This window comes from Varroa destructor, unplaced genomic scaffold (genome assembly GCF_002443255.2).
Source record: "Varroa destructor unplaced genomic scaffold, Vdes_3.0 BEIS01000003.1, whole genome shotgun sequence".
Classification (NCBI taxonomy): domain Eukaryota; kingdom Metazoa; phylum Arthropoda; class Arachnida; order Mesostigmata; family Varroidae; genus Varroa; species Varroa destructor.
This window is the reverse complement of record NW_019211456.1, coordinates 3395469-3420223: the sequence shown is the minus strand read 5'-3', so window position 1 is coordinate 3420223 and position 24755 is coordinate 3395469. Positions and strand designations below refer to the sequence as shown.

Sequence of the window (24755 nt, the reverse complement as noted above, 5' to 3'; positions counted from 1 at the left end):
TTATAATAGAAATATAGGCAGCAAAAATCAATTGAAAGCAGTTTGAATATGAATTACTCAATATCCTGTCGTTAGACCCGTTCCTCTTTTCACTAAAAGCCTCAAATTTTTAAATATTCGAAAAACATACTGAATTTTTCCTCGTTTTAAGTAAGTTATGCATTTATTAGGTTACTGAAGACGCATCTGACGAGTAGATCTATCACTCAGTGACGAGTTACCCTGTTTCCTGCCGACTCGGCAGGAAACAGGGTAACTTATGTTGTTTATTCTAGTGAGAGATGAAATATAACTCGGAATTGACTTTTAATATCAGTTTTCGTTCGACTGTCGTCTTATGATCAGTACAAGCGGTACCCCCTTTAAAAAGGCGTATCTTATTCTTAGTGATCTGTGTGTGACATGAGCACCTATTACCTTAACCTGCAGTTATTATTGCATGGTCGGGTTTCGGTAGCAGACGAGCATATGGCTTCGCTGCGTAAATGTACCGTATATCTAGCCAAAGGTCGGCCTGATATTATAGCTGAGCTCGGGTATCGGGTCACGCTATTATCGAGTCGTTTAGTGTGAACAGTGTCATAATGGACTCTTTAGACTATTTTTACAGGCTTATTTTTTATATTCAGTTAAGTATGCAAGGTCTGCGCATCTGTGACCCTCTCTAATCTATGTATTCCTCTGCTGTACTGGTCTGGGGTACGAGAGTCATAATATATATATATATATATATATATATATATATATATATATATATATATACAATTTAGACATTATGTTAAAATTTAAATAATTTCCCCATCAAAAATTTAAAAAAAGAAAAGAAGATTAGCTGTCTATTGGAGCAGCGTCTAGCGAAGATGATGATTGTGATTTTTGCGATGGGCGGCCGAGCGTTGTCGTACAATAGGACTTATTATAGGATATTTATTAGTCCTGGCTGGTTAATGTTTTATATTATCCTTGCTAGTTGTTGATAGGATATGTCAGCTGCATTCGACGCCAATATTCATGAAGCCTGCATTAGACTGTAGCAGACGCGATAAGCTTCTGCAGTTGTTTACATTTAGTGTATTTACTTTGGAGCGATGTCGTGTAAATTCAGTTACGTTCGCCTGCTAATGATACTGCGTGCCGTTATCGTACAGGACGCATATCCAATCAGAAATCACCATGTGATGCAAAAATTGGTTACTACTTCAAAAGTAACAGCAACGAAAAGCATGCGTTTCCGAACTTTTGTGTTTGATCCATGCGGCTGTTTTTTTTTTTTACCTATCAATTTGATCGAGCCTCACATACACATTAATACCCCAGCAATTTTCTGATTGGTCGAGTTCCACCGGCACTCTAGCTTTTCGTTATTTACCTTTGCAGGGATTCTCTCTTCCACGAGACTCATCTCTAGATCTGTTTCTGAAATTAATGCTTTCGATGTCCCTAGCACTGACCTTGACCGAATACCAGACTTATACGGCGAGCTGACCCGATTGCGGCGGTTCCAAGACAAAACTCAACTCATATTCGTAAACGATTCGAATGTTCTGACCTTTCGTGGGTCACTACAACTCGCCAGCTAAAAGCCTGAGTGATGATATCGGCCTCAGGTCTCCGGGAGTAGAAGTACATCTCACATAGAAAAAGAGGTGTCGTAAGATGTCGTACTGCTTGCTATAAAAAAAAATAGTGGCGTCTTGAAAGATCATATGGGGGGTCTGCCACGTTTTCACAAGTTTTTTATACCGAATGACTTAGTGCGATAATTAGTACGTCCTAGTACGGATAACGTGATCGTTCAAAATTTCCGCATAAAAATGCAAAAAAAAAATGATTATGTGATTGAACAAAAAGAAAGATCTTTGCTGCTTTAAAAATTTCTGTGATTTGTATAAAAACGTAAAGCATAACTCTGGAAGTTAGAATCGTTAGAAGATAGACAGAATATATAGGTAGAATCATTCTAAATATGCATCATGTTAATATTATGCGTCCCGACGCCAAGCAACTCAATTTTGAGACACAGACAGTTTTGTTTTGAGCAAAAGAGATATTTTCTCACTAATCATAATAATAATAAGCGTTATAAATAGAAGCAGAGTTCCGATTTGCACGTGTCCCCAAGGAATGAATCTACAAGGTGAATCCAACTCCGCACCTGTCTCCTGCTGGACTATGAAGTCTACAGCTGTCAAGTCTAAATAGAGTCGAGAGTTGTGGACAATCCTGGCGTCATTCTTTTCACTAAACGGAACCATAGGAGCAATCTATCCATAAGCCGCTTAAAAGTGGAAAGACTGGCTGAAATAGCGTTCATTTAAGCTGACCTTTTTTATACGTTTGTGTTATTTAAGTTAAACAATACAAAAACAGTGTGTGTGTGTGTGTGTGCGCGCGCGCGTACGCTTCGCATTAAGCACTTGATGATTAATAACGTTTATTTTCTTCCATTTACTTCCGTTTACATTGTTCCATTCTCTGAGCAGCGTTCAGACGTTTAACTAGTTCACCACGTATGAGTCAGACACAGAGAGCTAATGTCATGAAATCATTGTTGTGCTGACAGACATTTTCGGGTCAAAGAGCCTTTGTAAATGCTGATTAGGAGCGACAACTAAAAAGATTTAACACGTTTCGTCTAGACATAAGTTAAACATGTCCCGAAAAAAACTTCATGCATAGAGGTGGTAGGGACAAAGTTGTTAATTTTGTTAAAGTGGTTGAATTATGTTCCATTATTTTTAATAGAACCATATTATGATCTCTACACTGAAAGGCCAAGCCATATGTGTTGAGTTACGGTTGCACGTTATTTTCATACATATCTAATTTCGATTATATTATATGATATTTTTTCTACCCATTTCTCAAGGAGAAGGTATCGTTCCAAGCTCGACTTCAGTTCTAAATCTTCCATCTATTGCATTGAGCCCATTAAGCCATGGTTGATGTCAGATTACCATAGGAGATAGTTATTACATAACCGAATTCGGGCCTCGTCCAGGACGTGCAAAGGATGTCCGTTTGAGCATTTCTTTGGCGTGCTAAACCTCGATACTTCGTTGATAGCGACCAAGGCAACTGTGAAGCGGTGAATGCGGCATAAACCCGTCTGTCTAAAGTATAACTGATTGACTAATTGCTAGATAGACTAACTGGGATGGGTGCAGCGGCGGCATCGACGGGAGAGTTCTGATAATTAGGAAATTAAGTCTTCGGCCGCGGAATTTAAGCTAACTGAGCATCACACTTCGGACAACATTTTATTATGAAAGAATCCTGTTTGAATACCGAAGCCACCAACATGTTGAATCAGAACCCCTGTCGACTGCATCGGAAGATTAAACAACACGAACACGTAGACGTTCGAATACTTGCTTCCGATGTCTTCTGACAAAACGAACGTCTCCGTCGACAAAAAGTACTTACGAGCAGCTAGCGCACCTCATATTATATGGTATTGCACAATTTATCGGTTAACGACTTACCGCCGACTATTATTTGTCCAGTTCGGTAGGGATACTAGAATACTTAACGTTTATAATACCAGGCTTTTATTATAAATCAATTTACTGGTCTAGGGTGACGAGCTGAAAGTTGTACTGAAAAAATGCTCGCCGTACACATCGGTACGCTTTTACATCTAGTTCTACAGCTGACTGTCAATTGCCATATCAGTAACCTGTTCTACACTGTTCAAACTTACTACACGCACAAAAACGTCATTTATGTCAAACATAAATATGGGTCCGGTCTACGATCTGAAGGCATAAATAGTTGTAGAATTTCTATAATTATTCTCGACGTGCGAAAGCAACTAACTAGCAATGCAAGCAGATTTTTTTCCTTTCACATACTGTATATTTCTCTACGAGAAAATATAATTACTAGTAACGAAAAAGAACGAGTAGGTAATAGCGGACGCCCTATAGATAGCTGTGTTGATGAGGAGACTAACTTGTATCGTATTCTACAATTGCGGTTTATTCATAGGGGTATAATAACCCTAAGACAACAGCCATCGTACCTTTCGCATACGTACGCGTATAAAAGCAAGGATTGCTGAAACGGTGACGCTGACCAACCGTACAATATATTAGAGCTTGTTAGAACTGAAAATTAGCCGTTATTATAATTGGCAAACAACGTTTCGACCATAAACAACTATAGCGCAATAAGCTATATTATGTTAATGCTTTTTTCAATCGACGCTTTTTTGCTGCCAATGTTTCCGCCCATGCTGTTCCGGTAGCATAGGCTACAATATGTAGAACGAAAATGTTTATGACAAAAAAATATCGAATGTATTCGTACGGTTCCTTCCCTATTTCAACTGTTCTACGTTTACTTAAATACGATATCAACAGGGTGGATTCTTTCATCTTTTTTTTGGCACACGTTTAGCTCCAGCCGTTATGATGCCAGTAAAAATCTTCCCTTTAAATTTGTTTACCGGCCGTGGATTGTCGTAGAGCAAGAGGAGCCCACCTTATTAATATTATATTTAAGTAAAAGCTTAATGTAAACAATGTGTCACAGAGAAAATTTATATGAGTAAATTTAGCCACTTTTTGCTTTGAAATTGCTTTCGACCAGACGATCGTTCCTGCAAATAGCAGATACGTATTGAACATAGCATGACAATAAAATTATTCATGGTACCCCAGTTAACAGTTGTGGCTCGGCAGAGTTAGATATTGAGTAGAAGATATTGCAGACAACATTATTTGAGCGTGTTAAACTCGTTGATTTTTTTAGCTAATTTAGTGAATTGAAAAGTAGAACTTTATTCGTGGCGCTCTAGTTCTTATTGAATGACTCTGCTTTTTTAATGTTTATTTTTCTCTAATCTTCATTATGATCATGTGTCTCCAGATTCTACAAGCCGGAAACGATAGATGAGCCAATGTTGATTCTTTACGTTGGAGTGGCAGGTCTTGTAGTGAACATCATCGGACTTTTTCTCTTTCACGGTACGTTATTTACGTGTATTCCCTAATTGCTAACAATTTTGGCTATGAATAATCAGGGTACTGCTATGCGCATTTACTGCTCTCACACTGGCTGAAGACTGATCCTTTCATTAGCAAAAAAATTAGCACACATCGAAGCGGTAGACCTCTCCAGTGGTTTTGCGGCTCCGTGTTAAAGCTCACACTCATTTATATACTCAGTATATATAATCATACTTAGATTTTAGTGCGTTGTAGATGTACAGCGTAACTATTTAACGTGGTCATGCTATGTAGCTGCTTGTGTATGCTACGTTATGTATTTTCACCGAGGCCGAATAGGAGATTTTCACATATAGGTCTATCCACAACGCATACGTACGACTCGCATGTAATTTTCAACTTTTTATTCAAGAAAAAAAATCAATGTCGAAGAGTGATTCATGCCTCAAAAAGAACGTCAAAACATGCGTCCAAACGTTCTGACAGCCCTTTTTTATATCTAAGCTTTGCTTTATTGCAAAGGTCAGCTAAGCAACTCAGTTAAAAAATAATAAATACTAACGCGTCTATACAGATAGGTTTATCGTAATTGCTGAATCGCGTAGCCCGTAGACGTTTGTAAGATTTGTCCAGTCTTTACGTGACCATCATGATGGCCTTTGCTTGTTTGGGTGACAGGAGTAAGACTTATAGAATGAGAACGGAACGTAAGTCTTTTTCTAGCAGTATTATAAATAGGACTCAACCAGCCATGTTAACTTAACCAGTATACAGTAGACATGAATGATCTATGAGTGATAAAAGGAGGAGTGATATCATACATTTGATTATACTTATTGTTCTATCCATTGCAGAGCATGGCCACTCTCACAGTGGCCACGGTGGGCACAGTCACGCCCATGGAGATCACGCCGGTGGGCCAAAGGGAAGTCCGTCGTCGTCGAATGGTGCCTCACCTCACGATACTCCTCCACTTAAACAAAAACGGGCTAGTGGCCATATGTCACATCATAGGTAAGAGAGTTCACCAATTGTTCGGTGAATTTGGAAGACATTCAGACGACACATTTATTGCATTGAACATACTAATCTATTTTAAAGGTGACTGCCTCATTATGGCTCCAAACACCTTAGCAGGTGCTACTAGATATTGAAAAACTGTTGTAGTAGAGGGTTTCAGGAGCCCTCCGAAACTTTGAACAGCCCAAAGCGACAGTGCGGCGGACCTCTTCGAAGTCAGGCTATGACTACTAGCTAGGTTGTCTAGTTATCATAATAGACTATCCTACCCCCTGCCACGTCAATTAACGAGCACCTAGTCTCGTGGGTTAGCGTTAAGGACAACTGGCCTGAGCACGTTCATGTAAACTGCGGTATCCTCTAAAAGAAACATGCCCGATGTCGATGCCAGTGGGTTTTCCATAATGTATGAGATGGTTAACTCCTTTTTGATTTGAGTGACCTTTTAGAGTGTAAGGTTCGATTTGAATTGCCAATTGTGAAATACAGAAAAATGAAGTCAATGGACAGTGCCCAGATTATAGATAAACGCTTCAGGTTAACTACTGCCCATGCTCAGCCTATTCTAGGTCATCTCGTGGTGACTTAGGGCTTGATCATATCGAATGCCGTCTCATAGGACAATTTTGTTCAAGATTTGTGACATGTTTATGAAAATGCGTCGAAGACCAAATTGCTAGTCAGGAATATGACGCAAGCCGCCCCAACCAGCACTGTGCAGATGCTAAAAAATGTCAGATTGCGCAAAGGTACGGCTTCACTACACGTTTTGTGGCAAAAGAGACAAATAAAAGCTCCCAAATTAACATAATAGGGTAAACCAAAGAGTCTACTTTTAACATAAACAATTTGAATAAAGCAGACAGATTTGATATTCGAGGAAGAAATCCTAACCACCAAATTGTTCCTATTAACATCACCCCTTTCCTCCCATTAAAAGGGTATTTTTTTTTGTTAGCATATATTTTCATCACAGTTAGGGCGCATCGGATAGTTACGATGAAAACGGCGGAACACACATTTTTAAGTAGGCGATGTGTTCATTATGTATTTAGTTTAGGTAAATGGGTGTTCTCATTAGTCATGCATAAAGACGCGCAAGATAACATTTGCAGGGATCATATGAGCATACCATCGATCGACGATGGCCTCAAGCAGCATCACAATAATAGACTTCAATACGACGATGACGAGGATCGCAGTAGTGAGGTTGGTACTAAAGCTGCTGTCAAGCGAATGTTTTGGTTTTGATATGCTTAGGTTCAAGTACAGAAAATAATTTATCGGGAAGATCATTACAAAGGGCGAAAATTACAAAGGGCAACATGTTCTCCAGCTTGTGCAGATGTTTCTTCATTCACTGTTTGTTATAGCGTTGAAAGCTGTGCATTGGATTCGCGGATAATTATGGCAACCGATTTCGTCTTCCTAGGTTAGGTTAGGTACATATTTCATTATACCTAGAAGCGAATTCTGTGGATAAGTAGTTTGTTAGCGTTGCTATAGTAAAGGTCATCACGTTCTAAATGAAGCTCTATGGTAGGGTTATGGTGAGTGAACATTTGGGACACAAGAACTTCCTTACTTACTGCGCTTTTCGCATAATACATTGTCTAACATTGCTTAGTATCAAGTTGTTTCATCTGAAGTACTTGCACGTTCATCGAATACAGCCCTATCTTACCAGATTTTAGTAATATATCGCTGCCAGTATAATCTACTAACTCAGTGCGGGATTCTAATACATTTAGTAAATAAATCTTTTCGATATGCGGTCGTTTGGCATATATATCTGTACACAGAGCACTCTGTACATGTGTTGGCTTCTCTGCTCTTTTGAAGCCAGTCTGAGGCATTGAATTAGAGGCCATTGGCAGGTCTTAACATTGATTTTCAGCCGTTTTACTTAGTGATAATGTACATACTACACACTTTGCGGCCACGTCTAGTTACACGTACTTCAATAACGTTTGAACCCCTCGCGCTATCATGACGAGATTCGTAACGAATAGAATCAAACGCCAATCCTGAAAATTCCCAGTGTATGTCCTAACGATACACAGCCTCTGCGATACAAACTATGATGATGGTGATAATAATAATAGCACCTAAGTGGACGGAATTGATTGATCTAGTTACTGATTGAAGTGTCCAAATTATTTGAGCCTTTTCGATCTGTAAGCTCCTATAATCCCATGTTTTGTTACTGCTAACGTTTTTTGACTAATATTGGCTTTTTTTCTTTCTTTTTTTTTCTTTTGTCTTTTCGTTCTGTTTTTGAATTAATTTCTAGGACAGTGAGGTGAGTTCGCTTTTCCAAACTACTTTTTTGTTGTCCAGTGTTCATAAATCCGTTAGCATGATCAGCCATTAGCCATCTAAAAGGAATTCGTTTCGCCTGCTTGATTGCTTGGAGGAAAAACGAGAATTTTTATGAGTGTGTGAGTGGAGAAACACGCGAAGGTGGCCTTGTTAGATAGGCGCTAGAAGACATACTACCCACAGTAAGAAACACTTCTACCTTCGAGCATTTCTAGCTCATTCAGACACTTACCAACGCAAGTCCTCTTTAGTCAAAAGACGTTAGATGATCTCCACTGACGGCCGTAGTTTGTACACTCTGGAAAAATCAGCAGAAATTTGACAGGGTTAAATAATGATAGTATTAATAATAGTTTGAGACAACGGGTTCAGAATGTTGGAAATATTATAAAAATGATAATAACGTTATGTGATATTAACAAAACTTGCTTCCATGTCGTTGTTTTCCATCCGCGTGGCGCTACAATATAGCAATGTTGCTATCGACAAAGTAACGTACAAAATGAGATTTTTTCTAATTGATTTACAAAAGTGTGTATATTGATTGATGAATCAATACGATTCGCATTTAAGTCATCTAGACCGTTCCTTTTGGCTTTACTTTTTTGTTTTTGTTTTTTTTCTACTGTTATTGCTGGCTATAGTCAACTGTGCGAGACGTATTTTTGCCTCCCTTTATTATTGCTTTATTAAGAAGCTGGACGGACACTCATATCAATCCTAGAATGAGCAGCCGTATTTCTATTCCACGTCACGCATCATATATCTAAACAACGCATAGACGAGAAGTAGTACGCCTTTACGACTGTGCGAGTTGTAAGTGTTTTATTTAATAGGATATTCAATATCTGTTGCGATTAAAATCGTGCTTCTTTTCGTGCGTCCGTCGGACCAATGTTCACCGTGCCGCAATATATATATATATATATATATATGTGTGTGCGGAAAAGGTAGAAAACATATTATGTATTCTGCGTTGGTGCAAGTTAGGCACAGAAACAAGTTGTAAGTCCAATGCTACAAACTAGTCACTCCTTAAATTTTTACCTGTATTGCCGCCACTGGTGCTGCTGCTGCTGCTGCTGCTTTTCAGCATACGTTTGCTTGTATCTTCCTATCGGTGGAAGCGGCGTATAGATCATGGTAATGCCGTGCATGCTTATACAGTTTTTGTACCGATTATGTATAATTATAGCCGATTTCCTTATAATCGTTAACTGTAGAAGTAACAACAGCAACCGCAGAAAGAATTCTGTTGTGATGGGTAGAACAAAGTCTTAAACGCCTACAAGACCAACAAGAACGTCTGATTGCTTTGTTACTATCGGCATGATATTACAACGATAACCACGTTTACGCAGACGACCGTTGAACCTAAATTGATAGCCATCCAGCATGACGATTACTCACAAAAGGAGAATGTGCCTCAATGCACGTAGGACAAGGGTAGCTCCTTCCAGTGGCTGCCTGTTCCCTAACGTACGTAAATGAAATGTTTGTTGCGAACCGAAGTCAGGATCCCCGCCTTCTGTCAATTTTTATCCCGCTTCAAAACCCCATGCTGAAGGACACAAGGACCGCTGAAGTTTTCTACTACAGCAACTGCTACATACCTCTAAATAGATTCATACTATAGTAGCAATTCAAATACTTCGATATTCTTTTCTGAGCTGTCTCTAGCCGGTACATAAAGCACAATCTTCGTGGCTACACCTAAGTTTTAGGGGCTTTTATTTATTACGCTAGTTTTTGCTCCGAATATATAAACTTACGCGCACGTACTACAGAGCGGGCATGCACCCGTGAACAGCAGCTAAAAAGCTATTGATGGCAGTTAGAATATATACTACTCTTTGAGTCTGCTCGAACATCGTTCTGATTTGGCGATCCTCAAAAGTGCAATTCAGTTAAATAATTCCTTAAATGTTAAAAACGACAATGAGGCAACTATTTTACTGATTTATTTATTGTCAGTTTTCACTAATGTGTACACTACCGTTCAGAGCTAGGTCGAAAGAGGCTAAAGTAAAGGTAAAATAAAGAAATGCTTTATTAAAGGAAAACGACAGGGGCAATCCACCTAAATATGCAGCTTCCGGCTAACGACTTAAACAGAAACGGTTCCGAGTACGTTAAATCAATAGAACCGATGATCCCATTAGTAACGTCCATTACGTCGTTTTAATTTGATTAGTTTTGTGAAGCTTTTCTGCTTTATTATGAAGAATATGTAGCCTCTTGTGGGCATCGCTTTTTCGCAGAACGCTAGTACTTTGACCGTTATTGAATGTCGTGTCAACTTGACGCGAGTTTAAAAGAGCTAAGTTGTAGGTAGTTGAAAAACAATAGAGCTTATTACAGTACGGTAATTCAGCATAATAATAACAACAGTAACATTTATATTGCCTGAATGGATTTGTGGAATAGTGATTCTTTTGAATAACCTTTTTTGTGTTTCTTGTTGTTTGTTTATGTTCAGGATAGTGAGGTGAGTGCCTAGAGTATTTTGCTTGTTTTTATTTGTTGGCTTGTAGAATTATGTAAAGACGCTTGTTATACCAGCACGATGACAGCAGCATGATGGTCTCTCATAACTGATTTTTTGGAATACGCTTCTTCAATTCTGTCATCAAAAGCAAGAAGGTTATGTAGCTTCTATTTAGAAACATTACATTTTCAAAAGCCTTCGCCTCATTCATTTATTGTTTGCCTGTACGTTAATTCATGTCAATGTTGCGACAAGCCCAGGACACGTTAACGTATACATATATATATATCCTACTCATATGTAATGGAGATACGTGCCAAAAGGAAAGTATCGATTGAGTATAGGGAGAAACGGGGCCTGAAAGTCGACTTTAACTTTACTTAAGGTATCTTTTTTACGTTTATCTTGGCTCTCTTCAACTTTCTTCGTCACCTGGGACCCTTTTAAACGCAATGAAACCTGGACGCATTGTTGATCTATCCGTAGACTAAAGCTGTTAAGCAACTGAAACATCCTGTAGCCGCGGGCTATTTGAATATTCGTGGGGTATATCTGCATATCCTAGCGGACGCGCTCGGTTCCGTTGTCGTGATTGTGTCGGCGCTTATTATTTGGCTCACCGATTGGGAGTATCGGTACGTATTATTGCGCAATAGACGTTTAAACGACGAATTCGACCATTATTGATGGTAAAAGACACTATAGGCATTGCACAAAGTATGCAATCGAATTATAGAATACCTTTGTTCACCGCTTTTTCCAATTCTTACCGAGAAAGATCAAAAAGGCAAACATTTGTATAGATATGTATGTGTGTGTTGAGTAATCGAACACATCTAGTGGTTTATAATATCTACAAAGCGATATATGCAAAGCAAAAATATATACACCATTTTGATAAAATAACATTTCTATGTGTTTCGAGGATGCGGCAGACGACTGCGGGGGTCGTGGGGTCTATCCCCATGATTTTCTATTTACTCCATATACGATATCTGCCTTGTTCCATGATTGATATAAAGCTTTCAAATCAGAAGCGTCATCTTTTGTAGTAAGCGCAACCGATTTATTTGTGTTCCCGTTTGTACATTACAGATATTTTGTAGATCCGGCATTGTCATTGGTGATGGTGTGTTTAATAATGAAATCGACAATGCCACTGCTTGTTGATTCAGCGCTCATCCTACTTCAGACGGTACCGACGCATATACAAATTGATTCATTACAGGTAAGATAATCGTATCTACTAGCCAGACGAAACTTCGTTATGATAACGCTAAATGTTCGAAGGTGGACTGATGCGCCCGAATTCTTGCGCAGAGCCTGAAGCTGGCAATCCTTTAAACGTAGAGGGATCTAGTACACCGAAATGATTATGTCCAAGCATCACTCTTGGCCAGTCGGGTTCTCTTACATCTACTACGAAGGGCTCGTTTACCTCACTAACTATAGATTGCAAGCACAGCACTTCTACATGCCTTTGATAAACTATTCTGAAGGAGACAGATAAAGCCCAAGTAGCTGGGAAGGACTTAAACAAAAGAGCTTTCTTATATATATATATATAAGAAAGCCCTTTTGTTTATATATATAGCTCTGTAGAATATATATAAATAGAAACGAGATATATGTATATTTTTTTCCAGTTTCAAGAATAGTTGCACGGCTCTTAATCAAGATATTGTCAAATAGTGTTCGACTTCGAAGAGCGGCATTATTAAACACTGATATCGTACATGTTAGTAAACATTTTCAAGCTGCTGACAAACGATTTGTAGGCCTTAGTATTTTGTGGTATTGCTTCTCTCAGCTATAACTGCCGCCACTCTTCCGGACGTAGTTCTGATACACTTTGTCGCTATGTCAGCTACGAATTGACCTGCTTGCCCCACATTAGTGATTTTTCCATGAAAATCTGGGGTATTTGTTATTTCCGGTCCATCCCAGACCGGTCGGTTTTGTGGTTTACGGTGAGTACCACAGCAGCACCGATAACGTCATTGGGGACGAATAACCTAGAGATGCTCCGTAACAAAGCGCCCCATCGTACATAAAAACGTAATCACCGTCAGAGAATCATTCCTTGTCCTCACGCAACGTCCTGCTCTCTATAATCTCAGCATATTCTTGGTGCTCAAATGTATTTATCTGTGCTATGTGCGAAGTGTATCACCCCAGTGTCCTTTGTCAGCTATCATAGAGCACGCCATATCTTTTCATGGATGTTTGATTTCCGGTACGACGCAGTTTTCGGAATATCGTTAGCCGACATGTCTGAAGGGGCGATGGAAATTTTTTCGAGGATTTCAGTGTAAGATTCGCCCGAGCAATGGGGCTTCTCCCAGTTGTCAACAGTTGAAATTTTGACACGATTTTCCCAATGAAGGATCGAAGGGCTTGCTTTATACAAACATTCAGCTGCGATTTCTTGGTCAGCTTACTGCTTCCCTACCCATTCTCCTCGAGTTGGTGACGTAGGGTCACTGTTTTGACGAAGTAACCTGCAGTCAGTATTTTCTGCTCCCTAGTGACATCTGATTTTCTTTCCACTTGAACGTTTTACGCCTAAAAACACGCAAAATCATTGGAAGAGTACTCGAACCAGTCAAGCTCATCTGAGTACTGTTACTCAATTGTTCAACGTTGACAACGGGCATATTAGATGGTAAGGTAGGACGCGTCAGTTGTCAGCAATCACATCGTCTAAAAACATTTCCCAATGCCTTTATTGACATGCAAATGGCAGTGTAATATAGAATAACACCGCTTTGATATGCAAAATCCGGTTAAAAAGGTATCTTGGCCTAAAGTAGCGGGCTGAGTTTAGCTGAGCAGCGACTGTTTTTAATAGTCAAATACGTCTACTTCTGTGTCCGGTTAATTCCATTACTATCTGTAGAAAAAACTTCTGGCAGAAATCGACGGTGTGTTAGCAGTACATGAATTTCACGTATGGCAGCTTGCCGGCGAACGAATCATCGCGTCAGCACATATCCGCTGCAGAAGTCTTGCCGACTACATGCGTATCGCTGAAAAGGTTAAGGAGTTTTTCCACAATGAGGGCATTCATTCAACAACGATTCAGCCTGAATTTGTTGGCGCCGGAGAGTTATTTACAGACCCGAAAGACTGCTCACTGCAGTGCCCTCAAGATGAGGTAAGCAAAACAAACACGAAAATGAACAATAAACATAGGTACACATACGAAAGAAACTTTTAGCGGATTTCTCATTTCCATATTATATAGCAAGAGACCGCGCTACTGCTGTATCACCCGTAGAGGTATGATCCCCGATATATACAATAATCGAAATTACATTGTTTTTTTTACAGGTCAACAACTGCGTTCAACAACAATGCTGTCTTGTTCCTTCACAACCGAACGCGCGATCATCCCCGTCGCTTCCTCAAGTCCGAATTGTGCCCCGAGAAGAAGCATCCACGCAGACGAACATGTAACGCCTGCCGTGGAGTCGACGATAGCATCAGTTATTCAGCATAGGACCTAATAAATGCGAGGATGAGACGATGAAGGGAATAGAAGATATTGTAAGTTTTACACGGGTACTACAAGTTTTCTACGAGTACGAGTAATTACTGACGGGTGATCTCAGATTATCTACGATCAGACTAATCAAATAGCTTTAGTACAACTGAATAAACAAGAGTACGTGTGCTTTCTACGGAATATCAAATTAGACGAACGTTCATCGCTTATGCTCTCATTGTATCGCTATGTCTTTTCGCTTTTCGAACGAACGCTGTTCGTTCGTAGCGCTACGCGTAGAAAGCCAAAGCAATAGGGCATTTGGCTAGGAAGTTTTTGCCTAAAGGCTTATAGGCCCTCGTTGGCGCGCCGCTCTACCCATTGGTACAACCACGATCTTACTATTCTATTACTGCGTTCTTCTATTGCAGTGAGAGAAATTTTCGACTGTAGCAGAGAATCGCCCAGTAGGTGGATTTTCTGTTCTAATAGCTTCTGGAAACGTTCACTAACTGTGATGGAAAACTAGTAATTATTGGAGCTGGCGATAAAAATAACGAAGATGATGCGACCATGCATCTTGAACGACGACCGAAAGCAACGTAGTGCATAAGTGTATATAAGCCGCTGTAGCACCCAGCACGGGCACGAAACAACTTTTTTGGTGAGAAAGGAAGGGAGGGAGGGAGGGAGGGAGGGAGGGAGGGCGAATAGTGAAGGGGCATTTGTTTATTCGTTGTTGATCCTTGACATCGTACACATGATTATATAGAGATATGCATATATCGAATGCCATACCCCGAAAACTACATGCATCAGCCTGCCCAAAAATATCAACTACATAAACCACTATAATTATCTCGATAATATACACACACTTTCAAACAGATTGTTGTGACAATGATTGCTAACTTTGTATAACTGGTAACGGACCACAGATCTATTCTGATCGAGTGTAACATCAAGAGCAAGGAGACTTCCTCTCGCTGTTATTATCTTACAGTTATTTGCCGCTACTTATTCTTATAAATCTAAGAGACAAATAGGCATGACAGAAGCCAATTTCTCTAGTGTACTGTAATATTTATAAAAATAACGCAATGTACGCTAAACGATGCAGTTTAAATATAGTTGGTTTAGAATAAATAAGCAATACGTAAACACGAATCTTTGAACTAACAGCATGACATTAGTTTTCTGCTATTCTGATACACGAACAAAGCAAATGCTATTTCTAACCTAGCATAGGCTTTAGGAGGACATCGAGCGCCGCCGCTAGCCAATACATTCGAAGCAATTTCATCAGCTAAACCCTTTTTCACGCTTGCATCATTTGCCCAGCGCTCTTCAACGCCATCTATACCTTTTAGATAGGTAAACAACAGCTGCTTTTTGTGCACCCAATCTAGCTTAGATCAAGTTTTTCTTTTGCATAAAAATGCGACTACAGCGGCGTAACAATGCGACAAGAGACTATAATAGGTAAAGTGGGCATTTATCGTCTCGAGGCAATTCTTGTTTACGACTGCACTTTCACTCTGCCTAGTTCTTTTCAAATACCAAGATATAAAGAATAGAGCGTTTTTTTTTTATGAATGAGAGCTATATCTTAGGCCGCTGTAGCTTCAAGCGTTCTTTGCATTTGCTAAAAATGGGCCAAACGTAATCAATCGATAACTTCATTGGAGCGTTTTTGACGTTAAAGTGAATGTAGCAAGAAGGACCAAACTAGATTAAGTTAAAAGATAATTAAATTGTGTTGTGTCATTTTTACGTCAGCGTACGTAAAACCTCACCAAACCTATCGTAGGCATATGAAGGTTCTTAAAAGTAAACGAAAGATCAATGAATGAGCAATTTCTATGTGGGTGGTTTTTGTTTACGAAGACACAATACAACACGGTTTTTAAGTTCACAACACAGTACAATATTTTGTTTTACAGTTGGTATCATTAATGATTAGTATTCTTATAACCATCATTGTGAATTAGAGCATATATGAGAAAAGCAAGTACTCGAACGACTGCAAAGTCAAAAATAAAAAGTTGATGTTAAACGTTGCATAGACGAAACTTAATTGAAGAAAATTAAAACGGTCTATGGTTTTCAAAATCACGACCCATTTTTTCATACGCGTAAAATACGTCAGTAGCAAATCGATAAAAGCTGTACATTACGCAGATACTATATATAAAATGCATAGGAATTGGCTTCGCAGGATCAGCCCTCATTATAATAACTATACTAACGAATGAGATTGAATCAACACAAAAAAAACTGAGGATAAATACAACAACAGTATGTATCAGGACGCTACTTCGAGTGAGTCTAAGTCGAGGATTACCTAACGCTGCTCCATGGACATACTAACTGTGAACGTTTGTGTGGTAACGCCAAGGTAACATGGATAGGTGTAAATGTGATTCGAGAAAGGGCCAACGTTCAAAGGAGTATGTTAAAGGTTTAAGTGCAAACCTGCCTACTGAGTACTGATCGATTAGAACTTGATGATTATAACGAGCCTCTTCAAATCCAGTATTTGAACGCGTTTAAATAGTGAATTAATGAACGAATACAGTTTCGAGAGTCAACAGAAACTAAACTGATAATTGTAAGAATGGAACTAGAAGCTGGTTCCCGAGAAGAAAAAAGAACGACAAAGAAATTCAAGGAGTTAGATGATGAAACGTTTTCGACAAGAGATTCACGGCTGCTAAACGGTCAACGGCCGCAGGCGGCGCTAGTGGCTAGCTGGCTGAAGGCTTGTTGAAAGATTAATAAAGGAACAAGGCATATATAATATATATATATATATATATATCTATATATATATATATATATATATATATATATATATTTAAATGCACAAATCTAAGCGGATGTGCTGAGGTAAAACCATAGGCAAAGTGAAGTAAATATTTGCAGCACCGAAAACAAGCCATTTTGAAGCAGACTCTGCTTGTGATGGATAAACAGAGCCCCTGTTTTGCCTGAAAGAATAGGACCCAATGACAGAACGAAGGACTGATAGACTTTCACATTGATGGAGCCTTTTTCGCCATTTTCGAGGCTAGCTCCCCATTTTATAGTTTAGAGACAGTCAATGAAACACAAATGACTCATATATATATATATATATATATATATATATATATATATATATATAAGACAAACGAGTAAATAGACAAAACCTAAAAAAAATGATGGATAACCGCAAGCGAAAAACGAGCAATGTAAACAAGCATGTGTCAATGACGCAAAGGGGCTCAGTGCAGTAATAATAATTATAATCATTAAGACGGTAGCAAGAATATATGATGTTTTATAGTTCATCTGTGAAAGTGAAGATGACCCCGATGCATCCGTAGTAACTCGCCGCGTGGGCTACGTTGTGGGTAGTAGATCGTGGAACCGTATAGTTGCCAGCGGTGAAACAATCAAGAACAATTCTGACGATGAGGAAGGAATTACTTATAAAAAATAAATAGAATTAGTTCGAATGACGCTTACCCTCGTCCCTCCAAATGCGCAATGTGGCTACTTGGATAAAATAGCCCTATTGTGCTATTATTGTGAGCGCAGTATGTGCGACAAATTTAAAGTAGTAAATGTACTGATCTTTACCTAATTGATATTATTCTGCTTTTTTATGATTACAAGAAACATCTCTGCGAGTTATTCATTGAATAATTTGTTTTTCATGGTATTTATAGACCAAATGAACCTAGGCGCATTTACGCAAATATGAAGAGTGAGAGACGCTAAAATTTATTTAGATAGGCTTCCTTTTTTCAAGTCATGTAGTCGGCAGGATGTGATGACAATAATAGTCCATTGGTATTCTAGCTTGAGATAGTTTCCTCAGTTTAATTTAGTCAACGGTTAGAGGAAGCTACGAAAAATGATGAAAGAAATAATCGTCTAAGTGCAAGCTAAAATCTATTTCGATCACATCTTATCAATTCTTATGTAGATAGAACAACCGGCACAGGGTAAAAATAATTTACGACATTAACAAACGGTAGCGAAAAAAGATCGTACTCTTCTTGCTTTTATCCGTAAATTGCACGTATTTAGTAGCGGTGAACAATGGAAGTTTCGTATTGAAAAAAAATTCAGCATGGCAGCACATACGTCGATTATCATGGTTTTTCTCAGGATTTCATTTGGCAAGATTTGATTTCACCAGTTATTAGTATAACAGCGACCTGTATGAAATAGCAAAAGCTCATAGAGATAAAAAAAATTGATAAACAGACGTTCCGCATCCGTACATACTTCGTATTTGGTATATTATTAAGTTATTTTGGCGTTTGCGTTATTGTTGATTTTCTGTCATCTTATTTAACCTGTTCTCCGCACAGATTTGAATTACTATAAGAATTAGGTCGAAGCTATCGACTATGATAACTATTTAGGGGGAATCGTAAAAACAGTTGCAATAAAGCGTTAAGTTAATTTTTTAATTCAATAAAGAAGTACTTGTACTCCGTCTAACATACTTTAGGTAAAGTTCACAAGCAGAAAAATGCCCGAGTGGCCATAACAAATACAACATCGTGCAGATGCATATCGTTTGGTGGAAATACTAGTGGTGTCCCGTGTTATTGCCTTATTACAATTGAATAATTATGAAGACCTTTCGATGGAGATCCTTTTAATCGACGCGCATCAAGAGAATCTTACGTTAGTGGACGACAAACTGCAAAATGATGACCTTACAAAGTCAGCAAAATAGGACAATCTGCGATTACCCGCGTGGCAGGGGTATTCTTTGAGCGTTCTGACCCAAACTGAAGCTTGCCATTAACATCTTATCTTACATGCGACAGACGCTCAGTGGCAATGCAGATTGTTCGTATCTATTCGTAAGCGGACACCGAATCCGTGACCTGAGTCTACTAGTGGAAAAAAATGGAAGAACCTGTAAAACGCCATCCAACAGGAACAATCTGTTGAGTGTCCTGAAACGCCGTCCGGCGAAGTACCGAATAGGGCTAAACCCATAAGCAAACATACGCCAATTCGACCTGACGACTGGTATTTCTCGAATTTCAGTCGCCCGAGGCCTAATTAGCTTATTGCAAGAGACGTAGCGATCTTCTAGCGTCTAGCAAAGGTAAATGCTTGCAGTGGTGAGCTTCAGAGAAGCTGAGTGAGATGAAACGCATTGGCATTCTATCTCGGGTTACTTACCTTATACTTTTTTTACTTTGTTCTATAATTGCTTTGTTATTATTCTTTGAAAGTAAATTATTGATAGTATGGATGGATTTGAAAGCGTCCACCGCTAAGATTATCGCGCTAACTTTCACAGTAAAGGCTGTCTTGGGGTTCGATATCAGTCAATTATATTAAACTAATCAGCTAGCCGTGGTCAATATCTAAGCGTGTTGTCATAATTATTGTTATGAAGATATAGTTTATTTACGAACACTTATCACTTTTTAGGGTCTGTTCACTCACAAAATTGGTGACGATACATTAGATTCAAGCTTATTCGAGGTAGTAGTATTTTGGAGCTTTTCGAAGCAATGACATGTACTCATTTTCATTTCAATATATATCAATATTCAGTTATTATGATTCACACAGTCCATAATAATCTAATACGTCTACGGACCATAGAGATTGCAAGGGATGTTTCTTATAGTGTAAGGAGTTATTTTTTTATTATGCTTTTCCTTAAATTACATGTGTTTCTCAATAAAAAGGCTTACGGTAAAAATATATATCATTGTAGCGAAGGCTTACTTACAGTTAGGGCCTGAATGCTGGTCCTACGTATATGTTAATAAAACTTTTCAACTCGATTATCTAAGTAGACACTGAAATAGATATTTAAAAAAAAAACCCTTTTGGATATCGCCATCGTATCGCATGACATTACGAAAAACTTTAGCAAAAGCTTGTTTTTGAGATATACTATGAATTTGCTCAGGTCGTCTTGGGTATAAACTTAAATCCCGTTGCTTCACAGATTTGAAGCATTATACTAGGCCCATATTATTATTTTTTTTTATAGGTCATATTTATTGAATGAACTCTGTCCAATGATGTCGGTGAGTTGACTGTTCGACGTATTGCCGATGTTCAACGTATTCGTTATATTTACCGGTTTTAAAACATACTTGTGTATTATCGAACCTCTGAGAAAGTCGTGCTCATTCATGTTGCCTATATGTCTGCCTTATTTACTGCTAATAATGGCTAAAATTGTGCCTAAATGGCGGTATTATTGGGTACCATAAGTTTATATCATTTCGTCCTGTCGACGTTGAGGACGCCAGTGTGAATGCGAACCCCATGGACAACTACCCCGGTTCGGCGGTAAGCTACTCATTTTTCGTGCAATATCTCAGGCGTATCTTGTATTCTAATTGACAAAAGAAAAATCGTGTAAAGGACGACAGATTTGCGACCATCCAATCAATGTACTGGCAATATTGATTTAGCCTATCTTCGACGTTTTTTACGACATATTTCGTGGGTAAATTCTCTTGCATTTTACTTTGAAATATACAGTGCTAACTATGTCATTTAAGAAAAATAGACGATAGAATATAAATATCGAAGGTTTGCTTCAGAATCGGTTCGGTTGAAAAGTTATATAACTTCCCTAGTATTTTTTAGGAGTGTTTCTATCCCAGTAGAGTGCCATCAGTCAACCTATAATGGTGCAACTTCCCTCGGTAGAGACAGAAATTATTCGTGTATTGCCAGGCGCATGTTGAGAGCACGTACTTGCTACCATGCCTTCCGCAGGCGTGCAGTCTGAGGATTATGACGCACGTCCATCAGCGGAGGATTTAATATGGATTCTTGAATGGACTGAACGGAGTGAATCCGAAATATAATAGGAAACACATTGGCAATTTACGATCCAACTTTCACTCGCGACTTGAGAAAGTGCCCTTAAGCGAACGCACGATGAAATCCAGCGCCGTCCACTTAAACGGCCGGCAGCTGTGCATCATTCAACAAACAATACGAAACGAGAAAAAAATCATACTGCAGATCATTGCCAGACGCCCATAACTCAGGTCAGCTCATCAAGATTTTAGGGATTTGTCGTATATGTGGTCGGTAGCTCGTACTGCTGCAACGTTGAAGCGATCCAATTCGAATGTTTGCATAAGAAGCAGACTAGAGCCGAACTTGCCAATGTGCTGTCAACCCTCAGATGCCAATACGCATTGTCCTGCACCCTGGGTGGAAAATGATGAAAGATAAATAGTCGGTTAAACGTAATTATTTATTGTTAACATAAGAAAATGTATCTTAACTAACACTTATGTATTCCCACTTAAATGATCTGGCGGATGGCGCTTTGCCCTAATGTTTTGCCTTATTATCGACGTACAATATTTGATTTAAAGAAGATTCTAAAGCTCTCACCCTCTTCTCTGTTATTGAGAGTAAAAGTATCCGCTGGTCAAAAAATCTGCGTCTTTTTTTTCAGAGTTCGATCATTCTTTGTTTCCAAGGGCAGGGATATATATATAAATATATATATATATATATATATATATATGTAAGGCGTTAGTATTAATGATAAAATATGCAAAAAATATTGTAAGTCGCGCCTCGATAAGTTTGAATAAAATTCACTTATATTAGTTTTTTTAGCACCATATATACGCAGAAAATAAAGGGGACGCTGAGTCGAGGAAAACGGCTGACCATAGAAACGGCCGTCTGGCAGGTTCGTGGTGGGGTAGTTAGTGAGGGTAGCCCCGAGCTGAGTTATCTGTTGGGCTTCGCCAAATGTGTGCCTTTGAGTTACGATAGGGGCCTATTCAGTCTACCGTACTCGTAATTGGCAGATAACGGTGTCCTTATTAGACTGGTTTCTTAAATTCAACTACAAACAACTGTGATAGCAGGGATGCGAGGAAATACAAGCAGTGGCTTTCTTTCTAAAACGGTCATACCGCTGCAAGTCTTACGCGTTCGTCGCTGCAATAAAATTAGGCAGCGTAAGCGATTGTTATGTTATGGCCAAAGCCAGAAGGGTAACATACACAAATGAGTGTGCGCGTCTGATACTTTCCTTTGCTTGTACGTAGTACTTGTGTGAAAATTTTGATTAACTGAACTCGGAGGAAAGATAATTTTGCCGGGTTCCCAACGACGGTTGAAAATTTCTAAGGCACTAGATCACGAAAATCCTTTAAATCCTACATATTGGTCATAAAATTAATGTTGTCGTTCTCCCTGCTCTGTCCAATAGTTAGTGTATCAACAAAAATAATTAAAAAAAAATAAACATTTTTTGACTTCGTTAATTACGTAGAATTTTGAAAAATAAAATCAGTTTTTCGCTGAGACTACCTTGCCATCAAATTACAATGGCAAGTAATTGACAATGGGTAATATGATGGATAAAGCATCCCAATAATAGTATATAGATATAAAGGTAATATTAGGTATGCGCCCACTAGATAAAATGGTAACAGCCACTCAATCCAGATGTTCAATTTGGGGCAGAGTATTACTGCAGGTATTTTTACTTAGAGTAAAAATGTATTGCAGCTTCATCCTTTCAATGCTCTTTTCCAGAACTAGCGGCGTAATCGTAAGGATCGATAATGATTAACTAACATATTATAAAGTAGGAGGTAAATTTGCAAACGATATTAACGGGATGTTCATGTAACCTGTACAACAAAATATCACACCAATAATCAACTAAGTATGGCAGATTAAGTTTTAACTTATTTTCTTTGATTATTGTGACTTCACGCTACAAGTGAAGGTCATGCAGAAAAGATGTGTAGCCGCATTCTATATGCTGACCTTCCTAAGGACGGACATGCTGAATTCTTCAGGCTTTCGTATCGTATGGGCACATAGTCGTTACCCCACTGTGCATCGTTTTTTGCTTCCCTGAGTACTACACGGAAAATGTGATTTTACACGATTTCAAATGCAGTTTCTTCGGGACGATGATTTTTTCATGATGAACGTTTTCACATTGAAGCGCTTATCAGTAGTGTTGCTGAACCTCTACTGTGTAGCTGGCTACGGGTATATTTTTTTGTCCTTTTTATAGCGCAGAGTAAGCGTCGGTAGTGAATTCTAGTTAAAAAGCCCACACTGCCCTAGCAGAGTCTCACTATAGTGTGACTGTATAAACTGAAAAAGAGGAGACAGCGTGATCGTTACTGGGTCCTCATATGTAGCGACCAATCTCCAATCAGAAAGGCTGCTACGAAGCATTTTGATACTGGCCCATTTGCTGTTATAGATAAGCCTCCACTTACACGAACCTGTTACAGTATCATCATCGCAGCTTCGCGAACGGTTTACGGCCCAGATAGTAAAGGTCATGATGCAGTAGTAATATGTAGAGGGATGGGTGATTTCGAAGCTGTTTACAACGTTGCTGCACTTGTCGCTCGTAGGTGTCAATACTTATCATCAACGCGACGTCCTTTAACTATCTGTCCGTCCGGAAGGAGAATACAATATATCAAATGTGGAACGTTTTAATGAACCGGTTCTAAAGCATCGAAATTTATCGGTAGGTGCGAAGAACAACGCGCGAGTTGCTGGAAGATGTGTGGATGCGATATGCACTCCGGTAATGTTCCTCGGCTATCCAAATTCACTACAAAGGCTACAAGGGAGGGTTGAGCCTGGATCCAATATCACCTGGTGGCTCACTCTACCTTCAACCGTCGATGAGTAAGTTCCGATGTACTTTGTCGACAACGCATGAGGTGATTCGAGATTCTCTCCCAATGACGGTTATGTTGAATCGCTCTTTTTTATCGACTTCCGAATTTTTCAGTACCTCTGTCTTATCGGTTTCTGGAGATACAACAGACAAAGCTTCTTGTTGATAAAGTTGATAAATGCTTTTGTCAATAATTATGCGGCGACCGCGTAAAAACTTCTAGAGATTGGATATTCTCTCGGAAAGCACGCTAAGAGCAAATTGGCTTCTGATACCATACCAGTCTTGCATTCATCCCCTGTTTGGGTCTGCAAAAGGCCACTTGCAGCGTCTTAAGGACAAAAGCAATGTCACCATTGACCTGAATTTAGCTAGAAACCTGTATGGAGTTGTCGATAAGACGGGCATGCTCGAGTACGGCAAAGTGCACGAAGTGGTCATTTGTTCTTTAGAAAATTACTAGCGAGTATTCAATATATAGTAGCTTAGAGGCAAGTTACTTAACTCAATGGGTACTTCATATCTTAGAAGGGTCGGTTGTACTGACCAGGTTCCTCTGTTATCGCCCACGGGATGTACGGCGTCATATTAAGGATTACACTGTTTTCCCTAAAAAGGGACAACGCCCGCCGTCATACGGAATGCCGGGTACGAACGGTGGATAGAATGAATTCTGTCATTACATAGCAAATGGTGTCATGGATACTCTTTGAAGCGCGCATTTGAATTTTCCGGCTTCAAAAGCTTATTATTACCGCAGTGCCTTCGTCCTATTGAAAAGGATTCGCTGGCGTTGAACTCTGT

At 39.1% G+C, this 24755-nt stretch overlaps 1 protein-coding gene across 5 annotated transcripts in view; it reads left to right on the top strand.

The window, feature by feature from the left end:
* LOC111247142 (proton-coupled zinc antiporter SLC30A1-like) overlaps window positions 1–17959 on the top strand; it is a 66031-nt gene extending 48072 nt beyond the window's left edge. For 4 of the 5 annotated variants that reach the window (XM_086983194.1, XM_086983193.1, XM_086983196.1 and 1 more), the window contains 9 exons: window positions 4873–4970; window positions 5807–5966; window positions 7088–7181; window positions 8266–8274; window positions 11269–11417; window positions 11878–12010; window positions 13682–13939; window positions 14116–14331; window positions 14701–17959. In XM_086983194.1, the coding sequence (XP_086839320.1) occupies window positions 4873–4970; window positions 5807–5966; window positions 7088–7181; window positions 8266–8274; window positions 11269–11417; window positions 11878–12010; window positions 13682–13939; window positions 14116–14241 (1027 nt within the window). In that variant the 3' untranslated portion in view covers window positions 14242–14331; window positions 14701–17959. The remainder of the gene's footprint in view (window positions 1–4872; window positions 4971–5806; window positions 5967–7087; window positions 7182–8265; window positions 8275–11268; window positions 11418–11877; window positions 12011–13681; window positions 13940–14115; window positions 14332–14700) is intronic. The other variant, XM_022797745.2, reaches the window with a different exon arrangement.
* The last annotated feature ends 6796 nt before the right edge of the window (window positions 17960–24755 follow it).